General features: G+C 42.4%; 1 protein-coding gene across 1 annotated transcript in view; it reads left to right on the forward strand.

The window, feature by feature from the left end:
• Window positions 1-2,122: 2,122 nt before the first annotated feature.
• The window catches only part of LOC306950907 (uncharacterized protein), a gene marked incomplete at both ends in the record, with an annotated part of 36,641 nt that continues 25,401 nt past the window's right edge, over window positions 2,123-13,362 (forward strand). The window contains 16 exons of the mRNA XM_079541304.1: window positions 2,123-2,174; window positions 2,968-3,160; window positions 3,709-3,853; window positions 4,274-4,407; window positions 4,744-4,897; window positions 5,490-5,591; window positions 5,886-5,990; window positions 6,121-6,171; window positions 6,615-6,755; window positions 6,839-6,925; window positions 7,977-8,124; window positions 8,333-8,464; window positions 8,826-8,898; window positions 9,297-9,470; window positions 11,654-11,780; window positions 13,007-13,064. Of these exons, the coding sequence (XP_079397430.1) occupies window positions 2,123-2,174; window positions 2,968-3,160; window positions 3,709-3,853; window positions 4,274-4,407; window positions 4,744-4,897; window positions 5,490-5,591; window positions 5,886-5,990; window positions 6,121-6,171; window positions 6,615-6,755; window positions 6,839-6,925; window positions 7,977-8,124; window positions 8,333-8,464; window positions 8,826-8,898; window positions 9,297-9,470; window positions 11,654-11,780; window positions 13,007-13,064 (1,876 nt within the window). The remainder of the gene's footprint in view (window positions 2,175-2,967; window positions 3,161-3,708; window positions 3,854-4,273; window positions 4,408-4,743; window positions 4,898-5,489; window positions 5,592-5,885; window positions 5,991-6,120; window positions 6,172-6,614; window positions 6,756-6,838; window positions 6,926-7,976; window positions 8,125-8,332; window positions 8,465-8,825; window positions 8,899-9,296; window positions 9,471-11,653; window positions 11,781-13,006; window positions 13,065-13,362) is intronic.

Raw genomic sequence — 13,362 nt, forward strand, 5'->3', positions numbered from 1 at the left:
TCAGCTTGGACTGCCAAGAACAAGCCTGGATCGCAGCATTTCAGCATTGCTTCTCATGTGTTACTCTGAGGCTGCTCCAGCTGTCCCAGCCGTCTTGCTGACCGTTCTGCTACCTTCCAGCAGCATGGTGCAGCTATGTGGAAGGTATGGGCGCTCCTCCTTTCTTTCCTTCCCTTGCCTGTCTTACACTCACTTGTTACATGGAAACAAACTGTTCTAGCTGCATTTAGTCTTACCCAGTGGCTGAGTTTAAAAAAATAACTAAATAAGGAAGCGAGCCCACTTTAAATGCAGATTTCTGAACATTTGTACCCTATAGAGTTGAATGCAAATGTCTTTGTGGGCTCTCTTTTAGCTATGTGCCCATAAACATGAGGTTTGTCTCTATTTTTCTGCGATTGAAATCAAGACAGGTAGCAGTGCATTACGGAGCGGGAGGCAAATGTCATCACGTGGCAGGATTTTTCTGACCTGTTCTCTGACTTGTGCATTGTTCACTGATTGAACGTAAACTGCAAAATGCTCTCCATTAAAATGAAATGCCAGGCAGCATCCAAGAATTCCACTTCCCAGGTATGTAGCACTGTTTCCAGATTCCACTAGTTTAGTTTATGCCACTTAGAGTAAGGGTCTCCACATTTGCAGAAGCCTAAGTCCAGTTGCTAGATCCTTCGGCCTGGTAGGCTTGGTAGCCAAGGTGGTAAAGATCTAGGTCCAATCTGTTTATTTTATTACGTGAGTGAGATCAGCAGAGTGTACAGATAGTGTTTGCACAAGGAGTAATTTCAGCATGGCAGCTACCTTTGGCCTTCAAGTTGGATATCATCTTCTTTATGGATGGGATGAAAATGGGGTAGGGGTTCAGACATTTTGCAGAATGTGCACATGAGCAGAAAAAAGGGAGTGCAGCAGAGAAAGGTGGAAGAGTAAAGCTTGAAAGGCAGAACAGTGAATGAAGGGGAACTGTGCCCAGTCACTCCCTGAGCGTTCCAGTTTAGTTTCCCACGTTTGCCCACATGAGTTGGGTGTGGAGTAAGGCATCTTTTCTGAATATATGAATAGAGCTTTAGCTCTGACGGGACTACTGTGTGCTTAATACATTGTGTAGAACTACTCTAATACTGGATTTGGGGCACACAGAGCTGAAAAAAAGTGAGTCACTAAAATAATTACAGAAATGCTGTCTCTGACAACTGAGAATTATTTTCATGACATGTGATTACAAAACAGGCTTACAAGGGAAAGATCTATTGACACTGGCCGAAAAAAAAGAGAAAGAGAAAAAAGGAGAAAAAAGAGAAAAAAAAAGAGCCAGGAAAAGAGTCAGAGCCTGGAAACAAAAATCAAACACGGCCACCTAGTTACAGAATGGCAATCTACTTCTCTTCAGCATTTCTTACTGATCGATGCGAGTTCTCCTGGAAGTAAAGCCTCCTGATGTTTCAGTGGGATTAAAAGCGTTCCTACCACTCAAATAGTTGCATACGGCTCCTGTACTGCAGTTGTGGAGAAAGCCTGTCTTAGCTGTTGCAAAACTCGTGTATGGTGAGATACCAGCCAAACATTTCTGAATGCACAGGACTGAGTGGCGGGTGGAGCGTTGACCCTGCAGGAAAAGCTAGGATCTTTCCTGTACTGCTTTTGTCAAAAAGTGTGCATGAGGAGGAGAGTTTTCCGGGTTTGTTCTCTGTGTAGTGAAAGTAAGTGCTGACTTAATTGTTAAAGACGGCAATGGTAACGGTTCTGCAGCAGGAAGAATCTGCTGGTGTTCTGAGGACTGCTTGCAGTGCTTCTTTAAGCAAATCCCTGCTGCGTGAAGTTCTGTGAGGAGCAGTTATAAGGAGCCCTGGGCAGCTGGTGTGAGACTTGTGGGGCCGTTCTGCACAGCCCAAGGTTCCCCTGTTCCCATGTACAGATAAGCGGCATTACGCTCCCCTTGGAGCAGTGCCATGCTGTCATGACAGTTGTTCAAGGCTGGTCCCGGCCGATTCGGTTCACAGCTTGAGCACTGCTTTCCTTATCCCTGTTTGCATTGCGCAACAGCTTTACTGACAGAGTATAAAGGCAGCGCACAGAGTCGATCAGGGTGTGAGTAGGCTGCAGAGTGGCAACTGAGAAGAACATGCTGCTGTCCTTGATCCTCACCGCCGGGCTCACAGCACTCGTAGCTACTGGTAAGCTTCCAAAATGTTTTTCACTGTTGCCTGCTGCGAGGAGTTAGAGTGCGTGTGCAGTTTGCTTACCCGTGGGAGTCCCAGCTCAAAGGAGGCCTGAAGTCCCAACCCAGCTGCACAGAGCTGAGGTCTGAACAGCAAAGAGCCCTTTGTTTCTTTCTCTGGTCTGCTTTCAGGCATTTGTCGCGTTTTTTTTTCACGTGCAGCTAGCAAAACTAAATTCCTATTGCAATATTTTGTCTGCTGAGTCAGAGACTCCAATATGCCATGTTTGTTGTTTGACTCTGATACATTTCGCTCTGAGATTACAGTAAATCTTACCTGAATGTTTGCGCCATTTGTGCATGCGTGCCTGACTGTTTTCAGGTATGGTAGAAGGTGTTTTCTGTTTGTCTGTAGGGTCTACCCAGATTCCCAAGTGTGTTTTGTGCACTCACAGATCCTTTCCTAAATCAGGAAATGCCTTTTCTTTATGAGGGCAATCCGGTGGACTTTTAAGTAACAACAATCCTCACCCGGTCACTGATGGGTGTGGAGAGTAAGCACGTTATATGCTGCAGGCACGGTGTAGCTGAGGGAGATCATAGCTGGGAGCACTATCAGAATGGAGGCTGAACTTCAGTCAGCTCTAGCGATTAGCGTTTGTTGAAGGCTTGTGTTTGAAAAGGAGTTATTGAAACCAAGAGCAGGTGCGCATTCAGGTAGGCAAAGCTCTTAGAAAGCTGTCAGTTGCTCACTAGGAGACCAATCCGTGATGTGATGTTGTGCACGCACCCCCCAGGGCAAAAAGCAGAGCAGCCAGAAGTGGTGACCAAATACGGCACTGCCCGAGGATACCAAATCAAAGTTGATGCGGCTGAGAGGAGCGTAAATGTCTTTCTGGGACTTCCTTTTGCTAAGCCTCCTGTTGGACCACTGAGGTTTTCGGAACCCCAGCCTCCTGAGCCATGGCAAGGTGTCAGAGATGCCACTTCCTACCCACCAATGTAAGTTAAGCAGGAAGAAAAGCTTTTATGTTCTCCGTGATTTTATATTACCTGCAGTTTTGGGACGCTGATTCAAATTCCCAATGAGTCACATGCTTGATTGATCATGTACGAAACGTAGATCTGTTATACATCTGTTCTGATTTGGTTTTTAATTATTTTTCTCCACTTGTATTACTGCTCTTTTAACTGCTTCTAGCCTAGTCCCCATAATTGCAGTATTAAATCTTCTGAAGATATATGGTAATTCATTTGCAATATAATTGAAGGATTTATAGCTGTATCAGTCTGCTAGTATTCTGTAAGGTTTTGCAATACGTGAAATTACATCTGTTTGCAAAACGTACTGCTCTAGACTCTGGCCCCTTTTTGCACATCTCATGCCAACTCAACTGGAGAAAATGTTAAAAAACACTCTATGTTTCTGATGCCAGCACTATAGAAATGTACTGGACTTTTTTTTTTTTTGCTAGAAATACAAAAATTTTCGACATACAGCTGTGAATTTTTTTTATCACTATTGATTTTTATTTCTCTTATTTTTTCAGGTGTCTACAGGATAAAGTTACAGGACAGTTTCTTTCAGATGTTATTACTAATAGAAAAGAAAAAGTTCATCTCCAGGTGTCTGAAGATTGCTTATACCTGAATATATATACACCTGTTTCTACAAAAAAACAGGAGAAGCTGCCGGTAAGGAAAATCAGTACAAAACCTCTAGCAGGCTCGATGGCTTCTGTGATTTGATGTGACAGATTGAGCTGACCTTGAATCTTCTAACAGCTTCCTGAGGATTACAGTACTGTACTGCAAACTTGCAACCTGTACAGTATGTGGACTTACTGGCCCAGTTTTTCACGATTGACAAATAAAATCTTACTGGTTTTTTACTTAGGCAGTGTTTGATTTCCTGCAGGGCACTGGTAAAATTCAGGTATTTAATGAAATCAGTGTGTGTTGTGAGGCTGCCAGCCTCCAATCTGAAAGACATTGACCATTTGTGAAATGTAACCTGAAGGACTCATGAGTGAAGCAGCAGAAACAAGGGTATTCAGTCTGTGCCACAGGGAGCTCTTCCCTGTGCTGAACTGTTTCTGCCTGTTCCCCTTCCAGGTCTTTGTATGGATCCATGGAGGTGCGTTAGTTCTTGGAGCAGCATCATCCTATGATGGCTCAGCATTAGCAGCCTTTGACAACGTGGTTGTGGTGGCAATTCAGTACAGATTGGGTATAGCTGGATACTTTAGGTAAGATAGGCTGTCTTCGATTTTGATAAACCATTTCTAATGTTATGCATGGAAATTCTTTGTGGAAAGGCCTGTAGAGTACTTGCTTTGGCAAATAAACTCTCTGTTTCTTAATTACCCATGCAGCAGTTGGGAGCAACTTACAAGTCCCAGGTCTGCTTCAGAGACTGCTGTGGCTTGATTGCTGGCCTGATCTCAACCCTTTTCAAGCCAATTCTTTTTCAATTACGCAGAGAGGCTCCTTCACAGCTGATTCCTTGTCCTGCACACTGTATTTATCTGAGTCTTGTTTTTTTCTACATCAAGCATTTAAAGAAGTCTGTTCTTTCTTTCTAGCACTGGGGATAGGCATGCTCGTGGTAACTGGGGGTATTTGGACCAAGTGGCAGCTCTTCAGTGGATTCAGGAAAATATCATACACTTTGGAGGAGACCCGGGATCTGTCACCATCTGTGGTGAATCTGCAGGGGGAATCAGTGTATCTGCTCTGGTAAGTTCACCACAGGCATGAATGTCTATTATTTGAGAAAGAAACCCACTGTCCACGATCACTCTCAGTACGTTAATGAAAAATCGGTGAGAAAACGTGGGTGGCTTTTGGGTAAAGCACACATCACCTCAGTCTGATACACAGCTGATAACAGTGCAGCTTCTGGCTGTGGAAAGTGTTCTTTTTGTACCCAGATGATGTCGCTTAGAATCCCAGATGTCGTTTGTCCTCTTCAAATTTGAATGTCCGTTTGCTCCCGACTTCTCTCTTAGAGCTTTTTTATTTTCCCCTTCTGCAGCACAGCCAGTCTGTTGGACATATGTGTACCTGACTCATGCCTGGCTTGCAGTGTTGTTCCCTGAAGTCTTGTAAGCAAAGCTTTATGGGAGGGGAAGGGCAGGCGTGGACTTATCCCTGTTAATGCTGCCAGAGACCTTTGCACAGCAGAACTCTGATCAGAGGCCACAGAGTAACACTCGGATGACATTTTTTTCAAAAAAGGCAGTTTCTGATATTGAAGCCCTGTGTCATGAATAGAATGCATTTCCAGTAATGCCTGTTCTTGTTTCTGGATGCTGCTGCTTTTTTCCAGGTCTTATCTCCACTGGCAAAGGGCTTGTTCCACAAGGCCATTTCAGAGAGTGGTACTACAATTAGGACTTTATTCACTGAAAAGCCTGAGAAGGAAGCACAGGTGGGTATTTTGTGGCATATTTAATGTTTGAGATAGTCTTGAATGTGTCAAATGGTGTATTCAAAAAATGTGGATCTTGGTCTTTTTTTCTTGTGGAATTTCAACCACCTTCATTAGAGACATTATTAGAGACAGGTGGGTATTTTGTGGCATTTTTCATTTTCTGATAATTTTGCACAATTTAAATTATTTCTTCCAAAAAAAATCGAGCTAGATTTCTTCCTTGTGCTACTGTAACTGCAGTATATATGTTAACTAGTAAATGCGAATGTGACTTTTTTATATTGCTTGCAGAGAATTGCTGCTGCATCTGGCTGCGAAAAGTCCAGTTCTGCCGCTCTGGTTGAATGCTTAAGAGGAAAAACAGAGGAAGAGATAGAACAGATAACTCTAAAAATGGTAGGTGAAGTTATACCTTGTATATGAGGGGCCTTTCAAATTTGATCATAACAGAGCATGCTGTACATGTCCTGTAATATTAAGAGAACTTGAAGAATATCTAACATCTGTCCCTTCTTTATGTTTTCAGGATATGACAACATTGCAGCTATGCCATACCTCACCTGAGAATTGTGAACAGGTTCCTTCTCTTTAACTCTGTATGAGCATTGAGCTACACGTGTTTCACTGTCAGATTCTGTCAAGGGAGGAGACAAGAGTATGAGATGTCACAGTTTCTCCTGGAGAGCCTGAACATTACTTAACATCATAATTTTGTCCTTCTCTAAATTTCTTACCGCAATCCTGGTTTTCCTGTTACTTTGCAGTTCCAATGTAGAAGTTAGATTTTCTCTAACCTCTCCATTCATTCGTACCAGGACATTCCTAACTAAGAGGAGATGTAAATTAACAATAACCTACATTTCACAAGTATTTAAACACAATGCTAATCTTTGCAAATCTTCTCTGGTTCAAAGCATTGGTTGTGGAAAACAAAGAGAGCTTGAATACTACTATTCTTATATTTTCACTTGATGCGTTCATTTGCTGAAGCCTTGACTTTGTTTCTTTGTTTTTTTTCAGGCTCCCATGTTCATCAGTTCCTGTGTGGATGGTGTTTTTTTTCCAAAGAGTCCCAGGCAATTACTGTCTGAAAAAGCAATCAATCCAGTCCCATACATAATAGGAGTGAATAACTGTGAATTTGGATGGGTAATTCCTAAAGTAAGAGACTTTCAGTGGCATTGTTCAGATATGGTTTTGTATGTAAGATTTCCTCATAAATGTGTATTCTCTTTTTTATGCAGATGATGAAATTTCCTGATTTTACAGACGGTCTGGACAAAGAAGTTGCACGTCAAGTATTACAGAACTCGTTTCTATTATCATTTGAGGTGAGAGACCATGTCTAGAATGTAGTGGAACGTTGTGCTGCAGAACTATGATCAGAGGCTACAGAGTAACACTCAGATGACATTTTTTCAAAAACGGCAGTTTCTGATATTAATATTCTATGTCAGTGATCAGAATGCTATTTCATCGTGGGGATAATTCCAAATTCACATTTCGTATTGCTAATAGTGACGGATCAACATGGAAGATACTCCATATCTCTATCCTACATGCCCCACCTTTTCAAAAGGAATGCAGTGGAAATCCAGAAGTGATGCAGGCAACTAACACAGGTCCCATGACATTCAAGATACACTAGGTTATCCAAGATACACATTCTACCAGCAGGTATGACACAGCACCTACAGAACATACGAGCCTTTCTAAAGCTTCACATGGAGAATAGAAAGCTCACCTGCGGATGCCTAAAATGGCACCAGGAGACCTGCATGTAGACAGGGGAGGTTTTGCTTCCCTGTGTTTTACAAAGCTCTCAGCTTTCTGGTTGCTTTGTGCTCTCCTGAAACCACGAAACTTGAAAAATTGCAGATTAATAGGTTAGAATTAAGAAGCTGATAAACATAGCCAGTACTTGTAAAGGGCCATGTAGAGCCATAGGAATCTATCATAATCTGGGAATGGCAGAGCCCAGGGTTTTTCTGAAAGGGAGTAAGTAATGGCCGTCTGCAGCAAGAAATGGATCTTATGCAATCCAGCAGGATTTCATTTCTCTTACGAGGGTTGTTTCCACAGAAGGAAGTTTCCACAGAGTACCGTATCCATCTCTTAGCATCACCACTTGCTCTTTATCTAAAGGCATTTGAGAGCATCCTTTTTGATCTTGCAAATCTCTTCTCCCAAAGAACATCTATGCTAGGTAAAGGTGCACCACTGTGAACTGTGAGCTCTGCTTGGACGCAGCAGGGGATTTCTTCTGAAAGATGGTGATGTTTGGAGTCCAGCCAGGGACATGCAGGTGGCACTCTCAGTTTACACTGTTACTCTTTTAGGGTGGGTTCTCATTATGAAAAGTACCTTTCTTGTTCATTCCAGGGTGTTTCTTCTCACATGGTTGATCTTGTATTCAATGAATACATTGGGAGAGCAGAGAGCCGTGCTCAGGTGCGAGATGGCCTTCTTGATGCAATAGGAGATCACATGTTTACTTTCCCAGCCATTGAAGTGGCTAGGTACCACAGAGGTGAGTCTCTAATTCAACATCTATTCATATCAACAATGTTTTTCATTCTTGCGCATGTCTGTGGACGTTATGTATGCGTCACACTTTGCTATCAGAAGATCTGCTAGTGTTTTGATTTTGTCAATTTAGCTTTGGTGAAAGTTCATCATCATTGTTGACTGGCATTTGCAATACCAGCATTCTTGCGTTCAATTTTATTTTCTGTTAGATGCTGGCCACCCAGTCTACTTCTATGAATTTCAACATCGACCAAGCTCAGCCACAGGCGTCGTTCCAGAGTTTGTAAGAGCAGATCATGCAGATGAAATTGCCTTTGTCTTTGGAAGGCCATTCTTAGCAGGTGATGTATCTGCGCTTGCTAAACAATTCTTTTAAAATCAACATTTTTGTTCATCTCATTCACCTAAGGACTTTCAGAATAGAATTTTGCTTAGTAACACTGGAATCAAAATAAGCTGGGTTTTTTTCTGTTTTTGGTAATAGTTACTTGTCATTAACGAATTCATCTGTTCTGCTCACATAGAACTCCCACAGCCCAGAGTAACAAGTAGGTTCATAGAATGGTGTGGACTGGAAGGGTCCCTTAGAGATGATCTTGTCCACAGCCCCTTTGAACTGGTTACAGTGTATTGGGATTGATTGGACTGCTGTTTTTTGATTATTGATTTTTGAATATTGCCATTTGTTCTCTCACTTTGCAGGGAATGCTACGGAAGGAGAAAGTAAACTTAGCAGAACTGTTATGAAGTACTGGACTAACTTTGCTAGAAACGGGTGAGATCCGTAGCGCTAACTGCAGCTCAAGTTTTGTCTGTGCTGCCTGAAGCGTAGCAGCAGCATGGTAGTTCCTGTAAATGTGGCAGAGTTTAAGATAAGTACTGAAACAAATAGTTTCTCTTCTTAACGATTGCAAGAAGAACTCTGGAAACGAACACGCAATCCCAAACAAAATCCAAGAGCTATTTGTATCTGCAGTGGAGGATTAGATCCCCGAGTAAGGGCAAACATCATTACGTGTTTGCTGTTCCAGTGATGAGCGTTTTGATAAAAACATCCATCTGTTCAGGTACTAGAATCGTGCAATCTGAGCTCCTGTTAGTCTTCTGAAACGACCTCGGGTTGAGAAGTCAGAGCACAAATGGAGAGGTAACTTTTCATTTTTGTGCTTCCAGAAATCCCAATGGGGAAGGCTTGGTGCATTGGCCTCAGTATGGTCTGGATGAAAGATACCTGGAAATAGACCTCATGCAAAAGGCAGCAAAGAAACTGAAAGAAGACAAAATGGAGTTTTGGGTACAGCTCACAGAACAGATGAGGAGTGAAAGAAGGCGAGAGCACACAGATTTGTGAGAGCTGCAGAGGATACATTTTCCTTTTACAGTCTGAAGTAAGGTCTACAGCAATTCGTCAGAAAGCCGATTTTAAAAATCAATGATGAAGCATGTGGGGGAAAAAAAGTCTTTCTTGTTCCAACAGACCAGAGAGGGTGGTGGCACACAGGAACAGGTTGCCCAAGGAGGTTGTGGATGCCCCATCCCTGGAGGCATTCAAGGCCAGGCTGGATTTGGGTCTGGGAAGCCTGGTCCAGGTGAGCCTGCACATAGCAGGGGGGTTGAAACTAGATGATCATTGTGGTCCCTTTCAACCCAGGCCATTCTGTGATTCTGTGGTATCCAATGGAATATTGGCAAATATATTGAAATGTACAAGAAGTTATGTTTACTGAATATGTCATAGGTGTCACAGAATGTTGTCAGTTTCTTCTGCTCTTCCTTACTGAAAGTGTCCTTGGTTGTCATTCTTCCAGCCCTCCTGTGGGGGTAAGAGCATCCGTCACAAACCAGCCGTGGGATCACAAGTGTTTTCCTGTTCTGTAAACTGTTTCAAATACTGGAGCTACAGGCAGAACGTTCAGCTGCAAGCTGGAACAGTGGCTGCCTCTAAATTTAACTTGTTTGGCTTTTCTTGTAAGTGTATGTGCTATCGTAGGCCTACAGGGTAAGAAATTATACCTCAGGATTCATTTATAAAATACTCTGACAGCACTGGCATTATTCAGTATTGCTGCTTCCATTTTCATCATATTACAGTGCACACATTAGCGGTGAGATGAAAATACAACCCTTACTCTCGTTTGAATTTGTTCGGTATTACTTTACTGTATTCTCCCTTCTTTATCACATGCAGCGTGCTGTTTCTGAAGCACAGGAAGTTCTATATGATTGATTGAATTGATTGATTAAAGCTGTAGTGGGAGATGAGTGGGGTACTAAAGCAGCAGGAAATCTTCCCCCTCCCCTTTGCTTGAGGTATTTCAAGTAATGCGTCCTCTTTTCTGAGAAATCTGACTGGCTTTCAGGCTGCAGAGAACGGGTTGCAGTCTGTTTTGCTGAGCGTCCCAGCTTGTGTTCATTAGGGTAAGGCTGGAACTCCACTGTTTCATTTTCAGCATCAAGATTTAAAAACTGGGTTAAAGCATGGTTGTCCCATCTTTTGGCTAGCCTGAGCCACACTGAGCCAGTTGGAATTGCCATGGGCTGCATATAAAGTATATAATGAACGTAATGCATATAAGTAAAAAAAACCTTACACTGCTATGTATTTTTCATTAAAACATCAAAAATAGAGGGGAACAAAGGCATCAAACAAGAGGGATGTTTGACTGTGCTGTTGTGCAACTAATGCATCATGCAGGTGTAACGTACGTGTAACTGCATCTAAGGGAACATTCTTGCAAGGTTGAAGCATGAATTCCATCCTTGAGATATATCAAGATTTCTCTACACTTTCTCTTCTTTTATTACTGTCATTTTCACAGTAGTTCATATCTTTTCAAAGTCTGTGCAGGCTGAATTATTTCCTTTTACTGCCGTGAACTTTGAGCAGTCTAGCTGTGCTGTAAAAAGCATGAATTAATCTGTTACCAGAGTCTTTTGATTTAGCTTACATTTTGCATCTACTTTTTAATATCCTTATTATAATATTACTTATAATATCCTGCTCTTAGAGGTCAACTAGGGAAGGCTGTACACTTCTCTTGCTTTTTTCTCAAATTTATAAGGAAAGCATTGTAATAGCAGATATTCCTTGTGATATGTTGAGGTGTATTTACATCTGGTCATCCATGTAACTGATTCTAAGGGAATATTCCCGAAACTTTGAAGCATGGAATTCCATCCTCTTGTATCAGAATGAAGAAACCTTTGCCTTGTCATGCTCAGAGCAGAGAATTTCAGTCCCACAAAGGACTCAAAGGATGAGATCTATGGAACTAAACGACGTGGCCCATTTCCTCAGTTGTAGTGGCACTCAGGAGACAAGGGTTTGTTTATTGATTTATTGGTTGTGCTTCTGGTTTCCTGGAAGGATGCAGGCAAATCCTTTCACTTCCTCATACCTCAGTTCCACTGCCTGTAGAATAATTATGCTGATCTTGTTCGTCAGCGGCCCTGAAATCTTCTCTTGATGATTTCTGGATTGCTAAATTGCAAATTTCAGGCTTTTTCTCTTTCTTTCTTATTGTTTACAGGAATCCTAATGGGGAAGGCCTGGCTGAATGGCCATTGCGTAATCTAAATGAAGAATGCTTGGAGATAAATCTAAGACAAAGGAAAGCCAGAAAGCTGAAGGAGAAGAAGGTAGACTTCTGGGAAAAGGTGATGTTTGAAAAGCCAACTAGGAAAAGAATGGGAAACAAGAAAGCTAATCTAGAGCTATAATTTACTGTCTAAACATGCATAATAGGCATAGTATTTAGGATTGCAAGAGGAATTATTTGAAATATCCTTGAGGACAAAATAACGTGTCCCTTCCTTTCACCTTTTCTTTGCAGTTCTCATATTTACCCTTATTCGCTGTAATTATGGCAGTGGATCGATTTCCACTCTGTGATCCTTTGCTTTTCCCTCGGTTCCCTCTGTGTCCACAAGAGAAGCCTCCCCTATTAATACAGTTAACAGATCTGTCTGCTCCTCAGGCTTTTCTGCAGCTTTGCCATTGCTGAAGAAGAATCTGGCAGCAATGTTGTGTTAATCGAGTTCAATCAATAAAGAGGTGTTTTGCAAGTAAAAGTGTCTTTCTCGTGTCAGAGATACGTGTGATGCTCCTGAGATTTTGGTCTGATTCACACAGAGAAATGTCCTCTGAACTTTTTAAGGACAGTTCTGTTGTGTGACTGAGTTTTACAACTGAGATAGCAGTACATTTCTGACGGTTGCAGTACCTCGTCTGGAGCAGTGGTGCAGTGCTGGAATTCAGATTGCTCGTCGATCTTAGGAAAGGAGAGAAACAGTCTCCGCTGCCCTGAGCTTCTTTCTTTTTAATGAGCAACAACTGCCTCAGAAGGATCAGGCGTGGTAGCATTAGCTTTGTGCTTTCTGTGTTTTCCATGGTGCTTTATTTACACGGCGCTCTAGGCTGCGCTCTGTGCCATCTCTCAGTTCCAGTGTCTCTTAGCACTGGGTCACAGGCCCTCATTACTGGCACTGGAGAGAGACTTCATTTACCGGAATTACTCCAGCGCCCGTTTCAGCTTGGACTGCCAAGAACAAGCCTGGATCGCAGCATTTCAGCATTGCTTCTCATGTGTTACTCTGAGGCTGCTCCAGCTGTCCCAGCCGTCTTGCTGACCGTTCTGCTACCTTCCAGCAGCATGGTGCAGCTATGTGGAAGGTATGGGCGCTCCTCCTTTCTTTCCTTCCCTTGCCTGTCTTACACTCACTTGTTACATGGAAACAAACTGTTCTAGCTGCATTTAGTCTTACCCAGTGGCTGAGTTTAAAAAAATAACTAAATAAGGAAGCGAGCCCACTTTAAATGCAGATTTCTGAACATTTGTACCCTATAGAGTTGAATGCAAATGTCTTTGTGGGCTCTCTTTTAGCTATGTGCCCATAAACATGAGGTTTGTCTCTATTTTTCTGCGATTGAAATCAAGACAGGTAGCAGTGCATTACGGAGCGGGAGGCAAATGTCATCACGTGGCAGGATTTTTCTGACCTGTTCTCTGACTTGTGCATTGTTCACTGATTGAACGTAAACTGCAAAATGCTCTCCATTAAAATGAAATGCCAGGCAGCATCCAAGAATTCCACTTCCCAGGTATGTAGCACTGTTTCCAGATTCCACTAGTTTAGTTTATGCCACTTAGAGTAAGGGTCTCCACATTTGCAGAAGCCTAAGTCCAGTTGCTAGATCCTTCGGCCTGGTAGGCTTGGTAGCCACGGTGGTAAAGATCTA

The sequence above is a fragment of the Tetrao urogallus genome (assembly GCF_951394365.1).
Source record: "Tetrao urogallus genome assembly, chromosome: 12".
Classification (NCBI taxonomy): domain Eukaryota; kingdom Metazoa; phylum Chordata; class Aves; order Galliformes; family Phasianidae; genus Tetrao; species Tetrao urogallus.